The 13,157-nt window shown below is 45.8% G+C and overlaps 1 protein-coding gene across 1 annotated transcript in view; it reads right to left on the bottom strand.

Annotated features, from left to right (window-relative positions):
• The window catches only part of KCNIP1 (potassium voltage-gated channel interacting protein 1), a 291,685-nt gene that overhangs the window by 25,551 nt on the left and 252,977 nt on the right, over nt 1–13,157 (bottom strand). The window contains exon 2 of the mRNA XM_026061301.1: nt 1,474–1,506. Coding sequence (XP_025917086.1) covers nt 1,474–1,506 — 33 coding nt within the window. The remainder of the gene's footprint in view (nt 1–1,473; nt 1,507–13,157) is intronic.

Genomic DNA, 13,157 nt, shown 5'->3' on the forward strand with positions numbered 1-13,157 from the left:
ATGAGGAAACTGTGGGCTTGTTCCCACCAGTATTCCCAGAAAGGCAGCTCAGATAGAAACATATTTGCACCTCTATGAAGCCTGAAAAAGGGTTAAGCAAAATCCGCTCATGGCAAACGTTAATAAAAAAAGGGGTACTGAAATATCAAATATTAAACACATTTAATTAAACTTGAACAACCCTTTATTAATAAATTATTATTATTATTGCCTGCTGAAGAGATCAATTTCCACACCAAAGGGACTCTCCAGCCGACAGAGAAACAAAAAGGAATTGATGTCTCTGCACATCCACTCTCTTTTCTTGAAATTGTCCTTTGACTCTTTCAGCTCCGTTTTCCCCACTACCTCACCCACGCCAAATTAATTACACAAGCAGCCGCGCTTAACAAGGGTGTTAGGCCTGCGCGAGCCTAGAGCGGCACCAGCCGTGGAGAAAAGCTGCATGAAAACCTGATGTTGAACAAAATTCTGAGATTAAAAGCAGTCGAATTTTAAGGTTTTCTTGGCTAATCCTTGCAAACATCTGTGCAAACAGTTATGTACAAGTATTTCTTCCACCTCTTTACTCCTTTAATTGATTTCACTGTTGAGCGTGGGGAAGCTAGCACAGGGGTCAGCTGTCAGGAAGGAGGTGCTGGAGCAGTCCGAGGCCATGGGTACCTCCAAAACATCTCTGGCACAAGGCTAGCACTAGCTAGAATAATTTGAGCAGTCCTTTTCCTGCAATGGCAAACATGACTTTCAATGATTTTGCAGACACTGTATTAATGCTACCAATTATTAGAAATAGCATTATATTGGCCACTCCCAAGGTAAGAGATACCACTGCAGTGGACCTTACTTGGGACAGTAGTTTCTTCTTTGCTTGCCTTGCATATCCCCACCTTTCTGTAGCAGTGGGTATAAGAGGAACTTTGTTTGGTTTGCTGTCGAAGGGGCTGGAAATCTACTGAGAGCTGGCTGGGTGCTTGGCTGCGTTTCCACCGGAGGCTGCAGAAAATGTTCTTTTGGGACAAGCGTTTTCCTCCAAGCAGCTGTTGGGAGGTGAAACTTTCACTGGCAAATAAGCCTCACTAAAAGCGTTAGGAAACTGCTTCACTCCTGATGATTTTCAAGAAACTCCCACCGATTTTGAGTACTTAAATGGCCAAGTACTTGCCTCAGCACGTCACGCGATAAAGCATTGCGCCCAGAAAGACTTGCAGGTTGAGCGAGAGCAGGGACGACCTTCATCCCCAGCACGTTACTGCCACCCAGCTAGAGGGGCTCAGCCATTCCCCACGCCGGACGCTTACCCTGGCACCCGGGCAGTTTTCAACTGCCTTTTATTTTGTTTGTTGCCAGCATGGAAAACGAGAATAAACTCAGCCAGGGGAACCTGCTTCCTGTCTTTAAAAAAATAAATAAATAAGAAAAACTTTTGCTACAGAAATTATATGACCAATGTAGTCAAACTGGTTTAAATTTTACCTCTCTGATACACGTAAAACCATCGGGCAGGGTCTAGGAAAAAGTAAGAAAAAAATTTAACAAAAAGAATGTGACAACCATATACAACTTTGTCTTTTTTTTTTTTTCTTCCAATTTTAAGGTGGCAGTGGATGGGATCTGTAAGTGCCATGGGGTGCCCTTTCCCAGTGACGGTAGGATTGCTTCCAGGTGTATTTTACACGTGTTTCTTTGACAAACTGCCTCTTTCCCTTACCCCAGACAGTAGGAAAGGAAGCCAGCGCTCCCCTTCCCCTGTGCGACTGCGAAACTCGGGGCACCGTGTGAAGCGGAGCATGCACACAGCCATGCACCCATGCAACCACCCATGCGCACGGCAAGACAGCAGTGCAGCAGTCACCCCAGAAGCTCTGATAAGGAGCACTTGGCATGCAATTTTTGAAGTCTAAACAGAGGCCTTCCTCTGACAACAAGAGGTGCCCACAACCTTCTGCTTCCTCACCATAGCTTAGCTCTTCAGCAGCTGTAGAAATAAAAAACGACTAGTACAGGCAAAGAAGGTGGTCTGCAAGTCTGTGCAACCTCTGCTCTTTGGAGCCACTTCACTTGCAACATGACAATTTCACACTATCCTCACAACCCGTGGGAGAAAATTTCATTAGCAAATCAGGTTAAAAATAACTGAATTAATTGTATTTTAAAGGTATGTACGTGGTTTCTCTCGGCATCTGTTTCTTTTTACTGGAGAATTTGGCGCCCGATTTGATCTGCAACCATCTGCGAAAGGCCTAAGAGTGCTGGTTGGTCCATTGCTACCTGCAGTTCTCCCAGCCCATCCTCCACCCTGTGCAGATCCTGCCTTCGGACAGTCCAGCTTCAACTATTTCCTTACTTTCCATGCAGTCAGTGCCACCAGATGCCCCAAAGCCTTCCTAAACTCCCTCTCACCGCACCACCTCTCCTTCAGTATCTTAGCCCTCCCCGCCGACAGTGGTGAAGCACCAGGACCTCACCCTGTTTCACTCTACTGGTGCAGTAACCCAAGGGGCAGGAAATGTCATTGCCCCTCTGAGCACTAAAAAGGCTCCAAGGCCCCCAAAACTGTGCACTTCTCACTGCTGCGTGCGTTTCTCTGCAGCTTGAGGTTAAAGGAAAAGACGTATGTAAGGGCAGCCTGGGCTCACGCCGCATGTGCTGTACCAGTCCTTGCTTTTCTCTGGGTAGATGGAGAGCCCCGAGACCTCACTCTCCTGGGTAAGCCTTGCAGCGGCAAGATTTCGTTCCTCTCTTTCATGAGCTGTTACTGTTGGAAGTTTAGCTTGCTCTTGATGGAGACATAGCTGGATTAAATGAAAAAGTCTTTGGGACTGAAAGTTAAACATTAGCAAATCACCCACTGTCTGGGAAAATCTGCTTTGCAGAGCAGTCCAAGGACAGGAAGGAAGGGAGAAAAATTTCCCATTTAAAGTCTAATAAGCACAGTTCTAAATTTGCATTCTAACACTAGCTGTAAACTAATTTCCATCCATAGAACAAAGAAATGTAAATGCAACCATTCATTAGAGAAAGCATGATAATAGTGTCCTGATTTGGTAAGGGTGAAATCAATGAATAAGAGAAGAGCTAGCACGTATGGAAAGGTCCCACTGCGAATATTGGATTTGAAAAGATGAATACTCAGAGATGATCAACAGATAGCAGAAAGACAATAGCTGTGCTATAAAAGAAAAAGGAAAGGACAATCTGCTTTTCTGTATTGGGAAACTTTGTGGGTTATCAAAACTTTAGAATGAAGATAATACATTTTGAATATAACAAATATATATATATATATATATTTTTTTTTTACAAAGATAGGGGGAGAAAGCTCTTAAGAGATTAAAACCCCCTCATTTAACAATACATTTTTCTTCATCAGCTGAAAAACTTCACAAAAGTCAGCTTTCAATGGCTGAACTGAAAATTAATTCCCTTCCTGAATATTAAAATTAGAATTAAAGAGTTTTTGGCTCAGAATCTATATATTTTTTACTTAACATTGATTTGCTCTTCTTTGAAAACCTGTATTTTTTCAATGAGCTCAACAGAAAACATCTTAATCATCCAAGTTCATGTGCTTATGTCTACTTAGCAGATTAAATAGGATAAATAAAAGAAACCAGAATGTTGCTACTGACGCTTCCAAAAGCTCTTCTTAAAACAGGCAAAAGCAGTTTCTGAGGACTTGAGTATTTTTCTCGTTTCTTCCAAAGAGTCTAATGTTTTTTTCCTAAAATGACACCCATAATATGGATTACTCTCTGGACAGTCGAAACAGAGCAACAGCATCAGCTCTGAGCAACTACGGATCAACCAAAAGGAAAAAGAATTGACAGAAGTTCAACTGATCATTTTGAAGATTATTTCTAATATGCCGGTGGTTTGTTCACAAACAGCAGGTAATACCATATCCTCAGTACCATAATCGAGCTATCAGAGCCATGCTTGTGGAGCATGACTGTCCACCTGGAGATGACACAAGGCCAGCTGGGGCCAATGCAAGAATACATCTTAACTGTTTTAAATCCAGTTGCATTTTTCAATGTGATTTGCCTTGAAAAGTTTCCTGAATTTGTAACCTAAAGAAAGCCAGAGATAAACAAACACAAACCTTCCAGGTATCGAAATAAGATGAGGGAGGTAGAGATGAAAGAGAGGGGAAAAAAAGAAAACGGTTGAATTTGCAGGCATATAATCCTATTTTAGCACGTTGACACACTAAGAAGAGGGCTACACGTCCCCCATGACGCTCCCGCAGGCAGTACTTTCCACTCTTGCCCACACCTGTTCCCCTGAAAGTGGCAGAAGCTGCCTGAACATCACTAGGATTTTGTGCCATTCTGGTTGCGCCGGCCGAGAAGGTCTTATGCACACAAATGTCAATGCTCGACTTTGATCCTATTCTCCAAGCAAATAAACATGGCATAAAGTATTTATTTCATCGCAATAATCGGTCCTATTGTATAGCAGAGCTCCAGTACAAGGGAAAAATGGGATATTTATCCTTTTGTCTGGCTTTTCGGAAAGCAGAGCATTAGAGCACTATAGCGTGTGATGAGAGCGTGAGCTGACCTGAGGGGGATCTGCCCAGATCTCCGCTTTACCATGAGCTCCCCAAAGAGGGCTCTCAAAGTCAGAAGACACTTCTTTATTAGACTGCAAACAAGAATTATCGGCTTTTTTAACAACTCAAAGGAACTCAATAGAATAGATATAAAATAGTTTCTAAACAAATCTCCCCCTGCCAAACATACCTCAGAGGATGGGCCCATTCCTCCAGGTTGTTTTTGGGCCAGCTCGGTTGTATCCTCAGATGTGGCAAGCTATGGCCAAGCCCTCTCTAGGCCCTAGATGGGACTACTCATTTGAAAAACACGTTATTTCCTCCAGAATAGCCTCTCCCGAGTCAGCAACATCTAAACAGCAGACTCATTTTTGTCCGAAAAGACACGGCATGTTCCATGGCGCAGGTTGTGCTTGCAGACAGCAGCCATAGGGGCGAGGAAAGCCTCAAATGAACGTAAACCGCAGAGGGACAAAATCAATTCCTGGCGACGTTGTCTCGCCCACCAACACTGCGGTGTGCTGCTGCCGAAGGAGGAGTCGGTGTTAACGCGCTCACTGGATGCTACCGCGCAGACGTACCCCCGGCTCAGCAGGCTGTCAGACCTGCCTGACACTTTAGGTTGCCAAATTCCCCCGAAGATCACCCAGACGTGGGCATTAGGACCTCATGGGCAGCTCTGAACGTCCATGACTACTGCCGCCCGCAGCACCAGGCTGCTGTAATGGCTTCCACCAGGGAGCAAGGCATCTGCCACCCAAACCAGGCACCAGGTGTGCACTTCCATCTTCAGGGATCATGTAAAACAGCACAAATTCAGCGTGGCTAGTCACAAGTCTGATCCAATGCGCCCTTTCCCTGCTTCCTGGATTTCAATGCTCCCTGGTCTCGCAGCTGCCTCCAAGTCCCCTCATCCAAAATCCCTCCTCCCTGGCGCAGCAGCAGGTCCTCGCCAAGGAAACACCATCCCGTAGTGAGCTGGCCCCAAAGGGAGAGGAGGAGTCCTGAGCGGTTTGGGGAAAGACATGCCTCCTCCAGGAGCCTGGTGTTTGAACCCATCAACTGGTATTCTCACCATGAAGATTCAAGTCCATGCCTGACCTGGTTTGGATCTGTTGAACTTAAAAGTCCAAAATACTTGTATGTCCAAATCCTCGTCGGCCTGGGAGAAGCGGGGCCTCTGCTCACCGGGGCCCGCTCAGGGCTGCTCTAAGGGGAGCTGGTTGCTCCCGTTCGGGCTTTCTCCCATCTTTTTTGTACTTGTTTCCTCACCTCTCTTGGACCCAAGCAGACTAACTACTTTGGTACTTCAAGCAAAGGAGGTTTTTTTTCTCCTAATGTATCATTTTTGACCTATCAGAAAAAATCTCACCTCAGTGATGATAAGATAGAAAGTTCACTTATTCTGCAGGCACCTAGTCTAGTGTAACGGTCTCCCCAGTAGCCCCAGGGTTGCTCTCCGAGGCAAGACTTGGGGGGTTGGATTAACTTCAGCAAGAAACACGTTTCACAAACACAACGCAGCCAGTGGAAGCTCAAAAGCCTGCGGTTGCGTCATGTCCAGCACGAAGGAGGGATGAAAAGGCCAACGGACAGACCTCTCCCCACGGCAGGCTCTGGTTGGGTGAAAAAGAGGTAAAAACTTCCTCAAATTATGTGATTTGCTGCTTCTCTGAGTAGCCAAGGGAAAAAGAGAGCTCTGGACCTGCCCACCAGGCAGTGCTGGACCCCAGCCGCTGCCCCGGGCGCTCGGCGCTGGCTCTCCCGCGCGCGGGAAGGCGAGCCCGGCTCCGCGCCTGCTACCGAGAACAGCAGAGCGCGAACACAGCCCACGTCTCAGCGCTACTCCACGTTGTTTAAACGTCACATTTCCCCGCATCGCCACAACACAGCAAGTTATGGCACAAACAAAGCTTCACTCTACCGGCGGCGTAAAACGAGAAGTGCGCTCTTGACTATTTTCCTGCTTTGTATGGAACACAGCACATTACTCCGGATTCAAACAAGATGTTGAAGTGCCATTTAGTAACATCCCAAATCCCCACGGAAAAGTAGTAAGTGAAAAATATTTACATACCAACTTTTTATATAGTTAATTTTTGCACGGTTTGTTAAACAAATGTATTTCCTGCAATGCATATATTTTACAGGCCATGGAGCCTGGCAGTTTTACTCATTCAACATCACTTCTTTAATTCAATTTAAAACATCTCTTTCCACAAAAGACAGTTCAGGCTGACATCTGGTCCCAATCAGAAAATAATTCTATTTTGTGTGTTTTGTTGGGGTATTGAAGGCTATTTCCCCCAACTACATACAATTTCAGTTCAATATAAGGGCATAGAGTTTTCAGCCCTTGGTGGCTGTTAAGACAAGTGCTCGTTCCCACAGCAAAAACCTCAGAACCTTTTCTTAAACACCTTCCTCCTGTGGGTGGCCAAATTGGTACATGAAAAAGGGCTTGTACACTGTGTGCAAGGCAGTAGGTACATGCTCGGCATTTCAGGAAAACAGCAGCCTGTGCCGCAGAGCTTATGCACCATAAAAAAAAGCCCAGATCAGGTAAAAATGCAGCACTAACTGGAACAGGCTCCAGCACCATCCTGGCTCCGAGACCCTCCAGATCTTGAGTCTTAATTGAGCCCCACTCCCTAAAGCGGAGATGGGGCTGCCCCCTTCTCACCTCCAAAAGATGCTCTGTCCAAACCACTACCAACGCTATTTGTACATTTTGCAATTTTTTCTGCCATTTTCAAGAAATTCTTTTTATGACCCCCAAACCACCCAGGCTTTAATTCACAGAACTTTTTCCCAGCCACCAGTAATGAATGTCACTGAAGCAGAGATCCTCTGCTCTGTTGATTTCCATAGAGGTCCTGAGAAAACCTCAATCTGAAGAATTACTCCAAGGACAAGCACCCATAATCAATCCCTTTCAAAGACTGCAAGTGGCACTTAAGTCATGGTTCTAATTAAACTGAAGGAACTGCGAGAGGAGAGAGAATAAAGATACCTCTCCAACCCCCAGGAAAAAGGGGGGGGGAAGGAAAGGAAAGGACAAAAGTTTTCTTACTCTGCTCTCTGTTTCTCATATACCCTCCAGCAGGAAACCTTAAGCCCTCCAAGAAAATCCTCACAGCACATTAATGGCCTAGCAGCAGAATTCACAATAAGTCATTTCTCTTTAGGGGAATCAAAGAAACCGACATTAGAATATACTGCTCCTCTGAAAAAAGGAGTTTTGCAGAACTGGCAGTATTTCACTGGAAACGCAAAATGGTTTATGCAAATCAGTTCTTACGTGAAAACATCAGTTCAGTTCATATCCTTAGCAGGACTTGAACTGCAGAGCCTTGGTATTTGAAAAGAGGAATGTCTAATACGAATTGCGATGCAACCTAAAAGCCAGCTTGCTTGATAGCACTGATCGCTTCTTTCAGCTACTAAGTCACGGGCATCAGCAGCGTCAGCAGTGTTCCCGCTCGCAACAATACATTACAACCAGGCAGTGCCATTTCACAGCATTCAAACGCTTAGGCATCTATCTCCAATACTGCTGGAGAAGCGAATTACGCCTCAGTAGAGCTCTGGAAGAACAGGCAGTACAAAGGCAAGTTGTAAAGCCTCATCAGTAAAATGGGAATAATAAGGCTTATGCATCCAGATGCGCGTTCCCAGCGCTCCACAAAAGTCCCCTGAACTTCATTCACCCTCAGTTAATGCACCTCCCTGTTACAAACGGGTCTGAATTTTGTGCTTGGGTCCCGTATTGTTTCATGAGACAAAGCTCCACTCCAGTTATGGCAGGGGCTCTCCCAAGACTTGATTTTTTTTCTAGATTGAAATTCAGGTAGTGTTTAAAGCACACAGTAGTTCCTTCTAAATGACTTAAAGTACCACAAAGAGCAAGCTAAGGAATGCAGCCAAGAGTAACAGAGTGATGAGGCCAAAAGATGACTAACCCAAGAGCTGAAGGCAAGCATGAATTTGATGAAATAAAGGAGAAAACAGTCACCTATGTGAAGGAGGTGCACCAGATTCTTTTGCCGTACTCCCAGAGCTACTTGCAGTACCCACCGGTTGGCAGTGCTCTTTCACAGTCTACCTTACCAGCATCTACTACAAAAAACCCCAAGGAACAGTTACAAACCAACACGCAAGGTGGTCACTAATCTTCTAGCCAAATGCAACACAACCAACTTGCCCTGAGTTGTGTGAAGTTGTGTGAAGAAGTTGAGTAACCCAGGGAGATTTCCAAAGGCAAGACAAGCAGTCATGATGGTGGCGTGTTTGTGCTGTGACTAGGCTACTTTTCAAGGACATTCAATCTGCTCCGGGGCACTAAAGACAGCTCTGTTAGAAGGCTCTGATTAGAGCTGTTCCGATGCTGCAGAAGCCAGGCTTTCTCTAGATATCCTACAGGTGCTTAACTCCAGTTAGCAAAAATCCTTTGCTATGCAAACTCACAGCAAAACTACAGCCAAGTACTGTCTGCAGACAGGAGGGGAGGGGAAAAAAAAAAAAATCAGTATTCCATAAAGCTGCATTTCCTGGCACTTCACAATCTACCGCACTGCGCCCTGGGAACAGCTTTCCAGCATTATTCTCAGCTAATCAGCGTTCCTCTTTTCTGTCAATCCATACTTTGTGGGATTTTCCTCTTTGAAAAGATGATAGACCTAAGAATGGCTATCTTGGGCGAGATCAAAAATTCCTCTAACCTGGGGAAGAGAATAAGAACAAGATGAACAGAGTGATACTCCTGGGAACCCTGTCCTGGTGCCCAGCCATCTCAGCTGGACTTCCCGATCCACAGCTGACATCTTCGTAGTCAAGGCATAGGCAGCTCTTCTGTGAAATTTTGAGCCACACACTTGCTTAGTCTCCACAAGTGTAGTATGACAAGCTTATCTGCTCTGCAAAGTGCCTCTGTCCATTTATTCCTATTGCCCAAGTCAAATAAGCAGATTACAAGAAGCAAAAATAACACACTTCTCATTTTCATAGAAAGTGTTTGGTAGCAAGGTTCTTCTCTGCAGATTTCAGTCTTCATTTAATCAAAAGTAATCTGGATATTTCTCAGCATCGTCTCAGGGAAGAAGGGTCACAGTGGAGGCTTCTGCACCACAAAGCTGAGTTTGCAGAGGACAATTCCCTTCTGAGCTTGGAATCATCCTGCTCCCTGCCAATGACAGCAGTGACGCTGGAATCGGGGCCCTACCACTGCACGAATATATAAGTAAGGACAATTCCTGCACCAAAGGCTTGTCATCTCAGCAGGAAATAAAGCATTAAGAGTTTTTTTTTTCCAGTTTACATGTCAAGCAGCACTCAGTGGGGGCAAGTGGTGCTCATCTAGCGCCATGGGTGCTGCCCACCTGGGCGAGCCCAGCTCATGTGTACTTGCTTTACAGCTCTTCCTGAACCAGATGTGCTCATAGCCACACCAGGGATCTGGGCTGGGCCCGAGGTTACACGGAGACTTCCTCAGTCACAGCTGGCTAGGTAAAAGAAAGCCAGCCCTTAAAAGCCATCATTTATAATTTTTTTCAAAATCGGTCCTGGATAGAGATAAAAAACAGAAAGTGGAAAAAAATTTCATATAAATCTATTTCCTGAAAAATTGCCATGTGGATAACTGAAAAGAGATGTCACTCTCCCCTGACAGTCATCGGACTGGAGACACAACAGGTATCAGCCCAGGCGCAGCCCCAGCCGGCAGGGAAGGGCTACCCAGCCCCACTGCCCTCCATCGAGGAGCGCTGGCCGACACCGGCAGGCAGAGGGTCTCCTCCAGCCTGCCTAGCCAACTCTTGGGGACGTTTCCCCATCGCTCCCGAGGGGTGGCTTGTGTCTCACCACTCTTCCCCAGCAAAATTGTATGTCTTTTCCCCAGCAGGATCAAATTTTTCCAGTTTTGCAGAAGACCTATTTCTTACATAGTAATTAGCCTGGCAGAAAATTCCTACCACAGCTAGTCACATAGTGTTAATCTAGTAGCTTAAACGTTACTGTACTTTTGTTGTAATAAAGTTTGGATCAGTAATCACTGCTTCAAAAAAAAAATTAAGTTGTGGGACTCTTCTGCAGGTATTTTGGGAAGGTGGAGAGATGAGGATGAAAAGAAATAAAGGAAGCAGTCTCCTCAAAAAACAGCAGTAAGCGACTGGCCTTAAACAGGGTTTTCTGGCGGAAGCCCTTCAGCTTAGGAAATACAGGGTAAATTGGGATTGAGTCAAGATTTGGTTTCTAAAGCAGCAGATGAGAAGGAAGATAGTGAGAATATGTCAAGCCATCCAACAGTGATGCTTTTCAGAAGGAATATCAGAAACTCTTCACAGGGCACTGAAAAAATGAAATACTGTAGTTATGGAAGAGCTCTGAATTATAAATGAAATAACTGAACTTAATTTCTTTTCTTTCTTGGAATGGGTTATTCAAAAACCTCTGATGAGCCAAGACAATGCAATACAAATGGACTTATTCTCTCTGAAAAGAATTATTGCTGCCAAAAGTTTTTCCTCATTGAAAAGCAAATCAGACACTTCAAGTTCCTGATTTATTACTGCACTGATTTCCATGAACATTGGTCTGCTTTAGCTTCCAGTTAGACAAAAGCTTTTAGAAGAACAATAATCAATGAATATACAATGGGGGAGAATCAAGCAATCAGAAGTAACAATTAGCGCAGTGCCTAATTCAAGGATGTCTTATCTGTGGGTTATTCTGGGAAGAATATAATTTTGTATTTGTGCATTCAGAGGGGTTTTAACTGCAGTCTAGAGACCAAGTGATTTCCCCTCTTGGGCCTCAGCACTCTGAGGCAGTTTTGAACGGGTAGGGTCACACACACGGGACACTGCTTGCATGCAGCATTTAATAGGAGAACTAAACAGATGTTCAAGACGACGAAGGTGAATCGACAGTGGTGCAAACTACATGAAACCCTTACAGCGGACGCTCTCAATCATATCTACTGTCATTCCAGGTCGCTACTGCAGGGAATCACAAAGCTGCAGCCTCACTGGAGGTGACTTTAGTCTTGCCTGGGACCCTTCACCTGCAGAGTTGGCTCCCGTGTTATCTTCTTCCCCACTGCCACGCTGTGCCGTTCCCAGAACCCCCACATAGAGTGGCCTGCAAGCTGCAGGCAGCCATCCTTGGCTTCAGGGTTCCCTGCCAAACGTCTTAACCAAAGACAGCCGAAGCATCGTAATCCACAGATCTTGCAATGATTTTTTTCGGCAACTTGTTTGTAAAACGTTGCCAGCACAGAACAGTAACATTTGTCTTGCTGAATGGAAAACGAGAAGGCACAGGCCTGACAGTGGTGAGCATGACCAAAGGAAGAATATAAAGAGCAATGAGCATGAACAAGATTTTCACCCAAAGACCTTCCTGAGCAGAACTGGCAGGAAATACAGACGTGCACCTCACAAGCTGCTCCCAACGCCTTTGCAGATCGGCACCTTGCACACATTGTCCATGGGAATATCTGCCTCTGCACGGGGTCCAGCCTTCGCAGCTCAGGTCCATCACCTCTGCAGTGGGCTCTCTTGCTGCAGCCTGCCAACAGGAATATCTACATGCAGCCAGATATGCAGAGGGCCTGGCGGCAGCCTCTAAGTGAGGAAAGCTGAAGTACTCTCGGCTTCTCCGAGGACCTGGCCTTATGACAGGCCCATACTCTGCTGGTGAGCACCTCCATGGCTGGGGCATTGCAGGAAGGGCCCGGAGAAGCTGATTTATGAGCCTGCCCCTGCCATCGGGGGGCAGGGAACTGGGACCAAAGCCACGATGTGACATGGAAGCTACTTGGCTTTCAGACTATTTAATGGAAGGTGTCACTCTTCCAGAGTTTATGTTCCAGACGGGAAGAAAATGCTGATGAAAATACAGATTTTAATTAGGGCTGTTACCCACAAACATTTTTCTGATGATTGACTTCATCCCTGGCAGCTGGTGTAAAAGTGAATGAGCAACTATCCTGGAAGGGCACCGGGAGCACACGTGGAGACTGCAGCTCTGTGTGCACCGAAAGGGAAGACACAAAGCTGCAAAGCAACAACCCTTTTCTCCCTATTCAGTTATCAGCTGGATCACAAGCCCCTTCTGACCACCGCTGCTTCCAGGAGCACCTTGGCTGGGGTTTTTTGCTGGCTAGAAGTGACCAGGAGTGCCAGGGGGACTGGAGAGCTGCAACTCCAGAGCATCTTGTCAACCCCAGCTCCTGCCCTCAGCTCCTTGGGAAGCTGGTCCTGGAGCCTCTCAAGAGGTTCCTTTGGAGTTGATACCTTGGTGGTCAGCACTGCATAGACCATATCATCTTCTGCTCCTTCTCAGAGATTCAGGGGAGAAGATCGAACGGAGCCTGTCTAGACACTGCAGTACACAGCTGGCGCCTCGTGGACAGCGGTCTGCAGGGACCCAAGGGAGATGTGCTGCTGAAGTGCCCCACACCTTTGTATGGCTCTGTCACATCGGAAGAAGGGAGAATTTAGGCGTGAAACACTGCCATTAAACAGGCATGCTATAGATCACACTTAAATGAGACAGCATCACCCAAAAGATTCCTTCTTTCCATTTCACAAAGCTCGTGTTG

The sequence above is a fragment of the Apteryx rowi genome, unplaced genomic scaffold (assembly GCF_003343035.1).
Source record: "Apteryx rowi isolate R43461 unplaced genomic scaffold, aptRow1 scaffold_18, whole genome shotgun sequence".
Taxonomy (NCBI): Eukaryota; Metazoa; Chordata; class Aves; order Apterygiformes; family Apterygidae; genus Apteryx; species Apteryx rowi.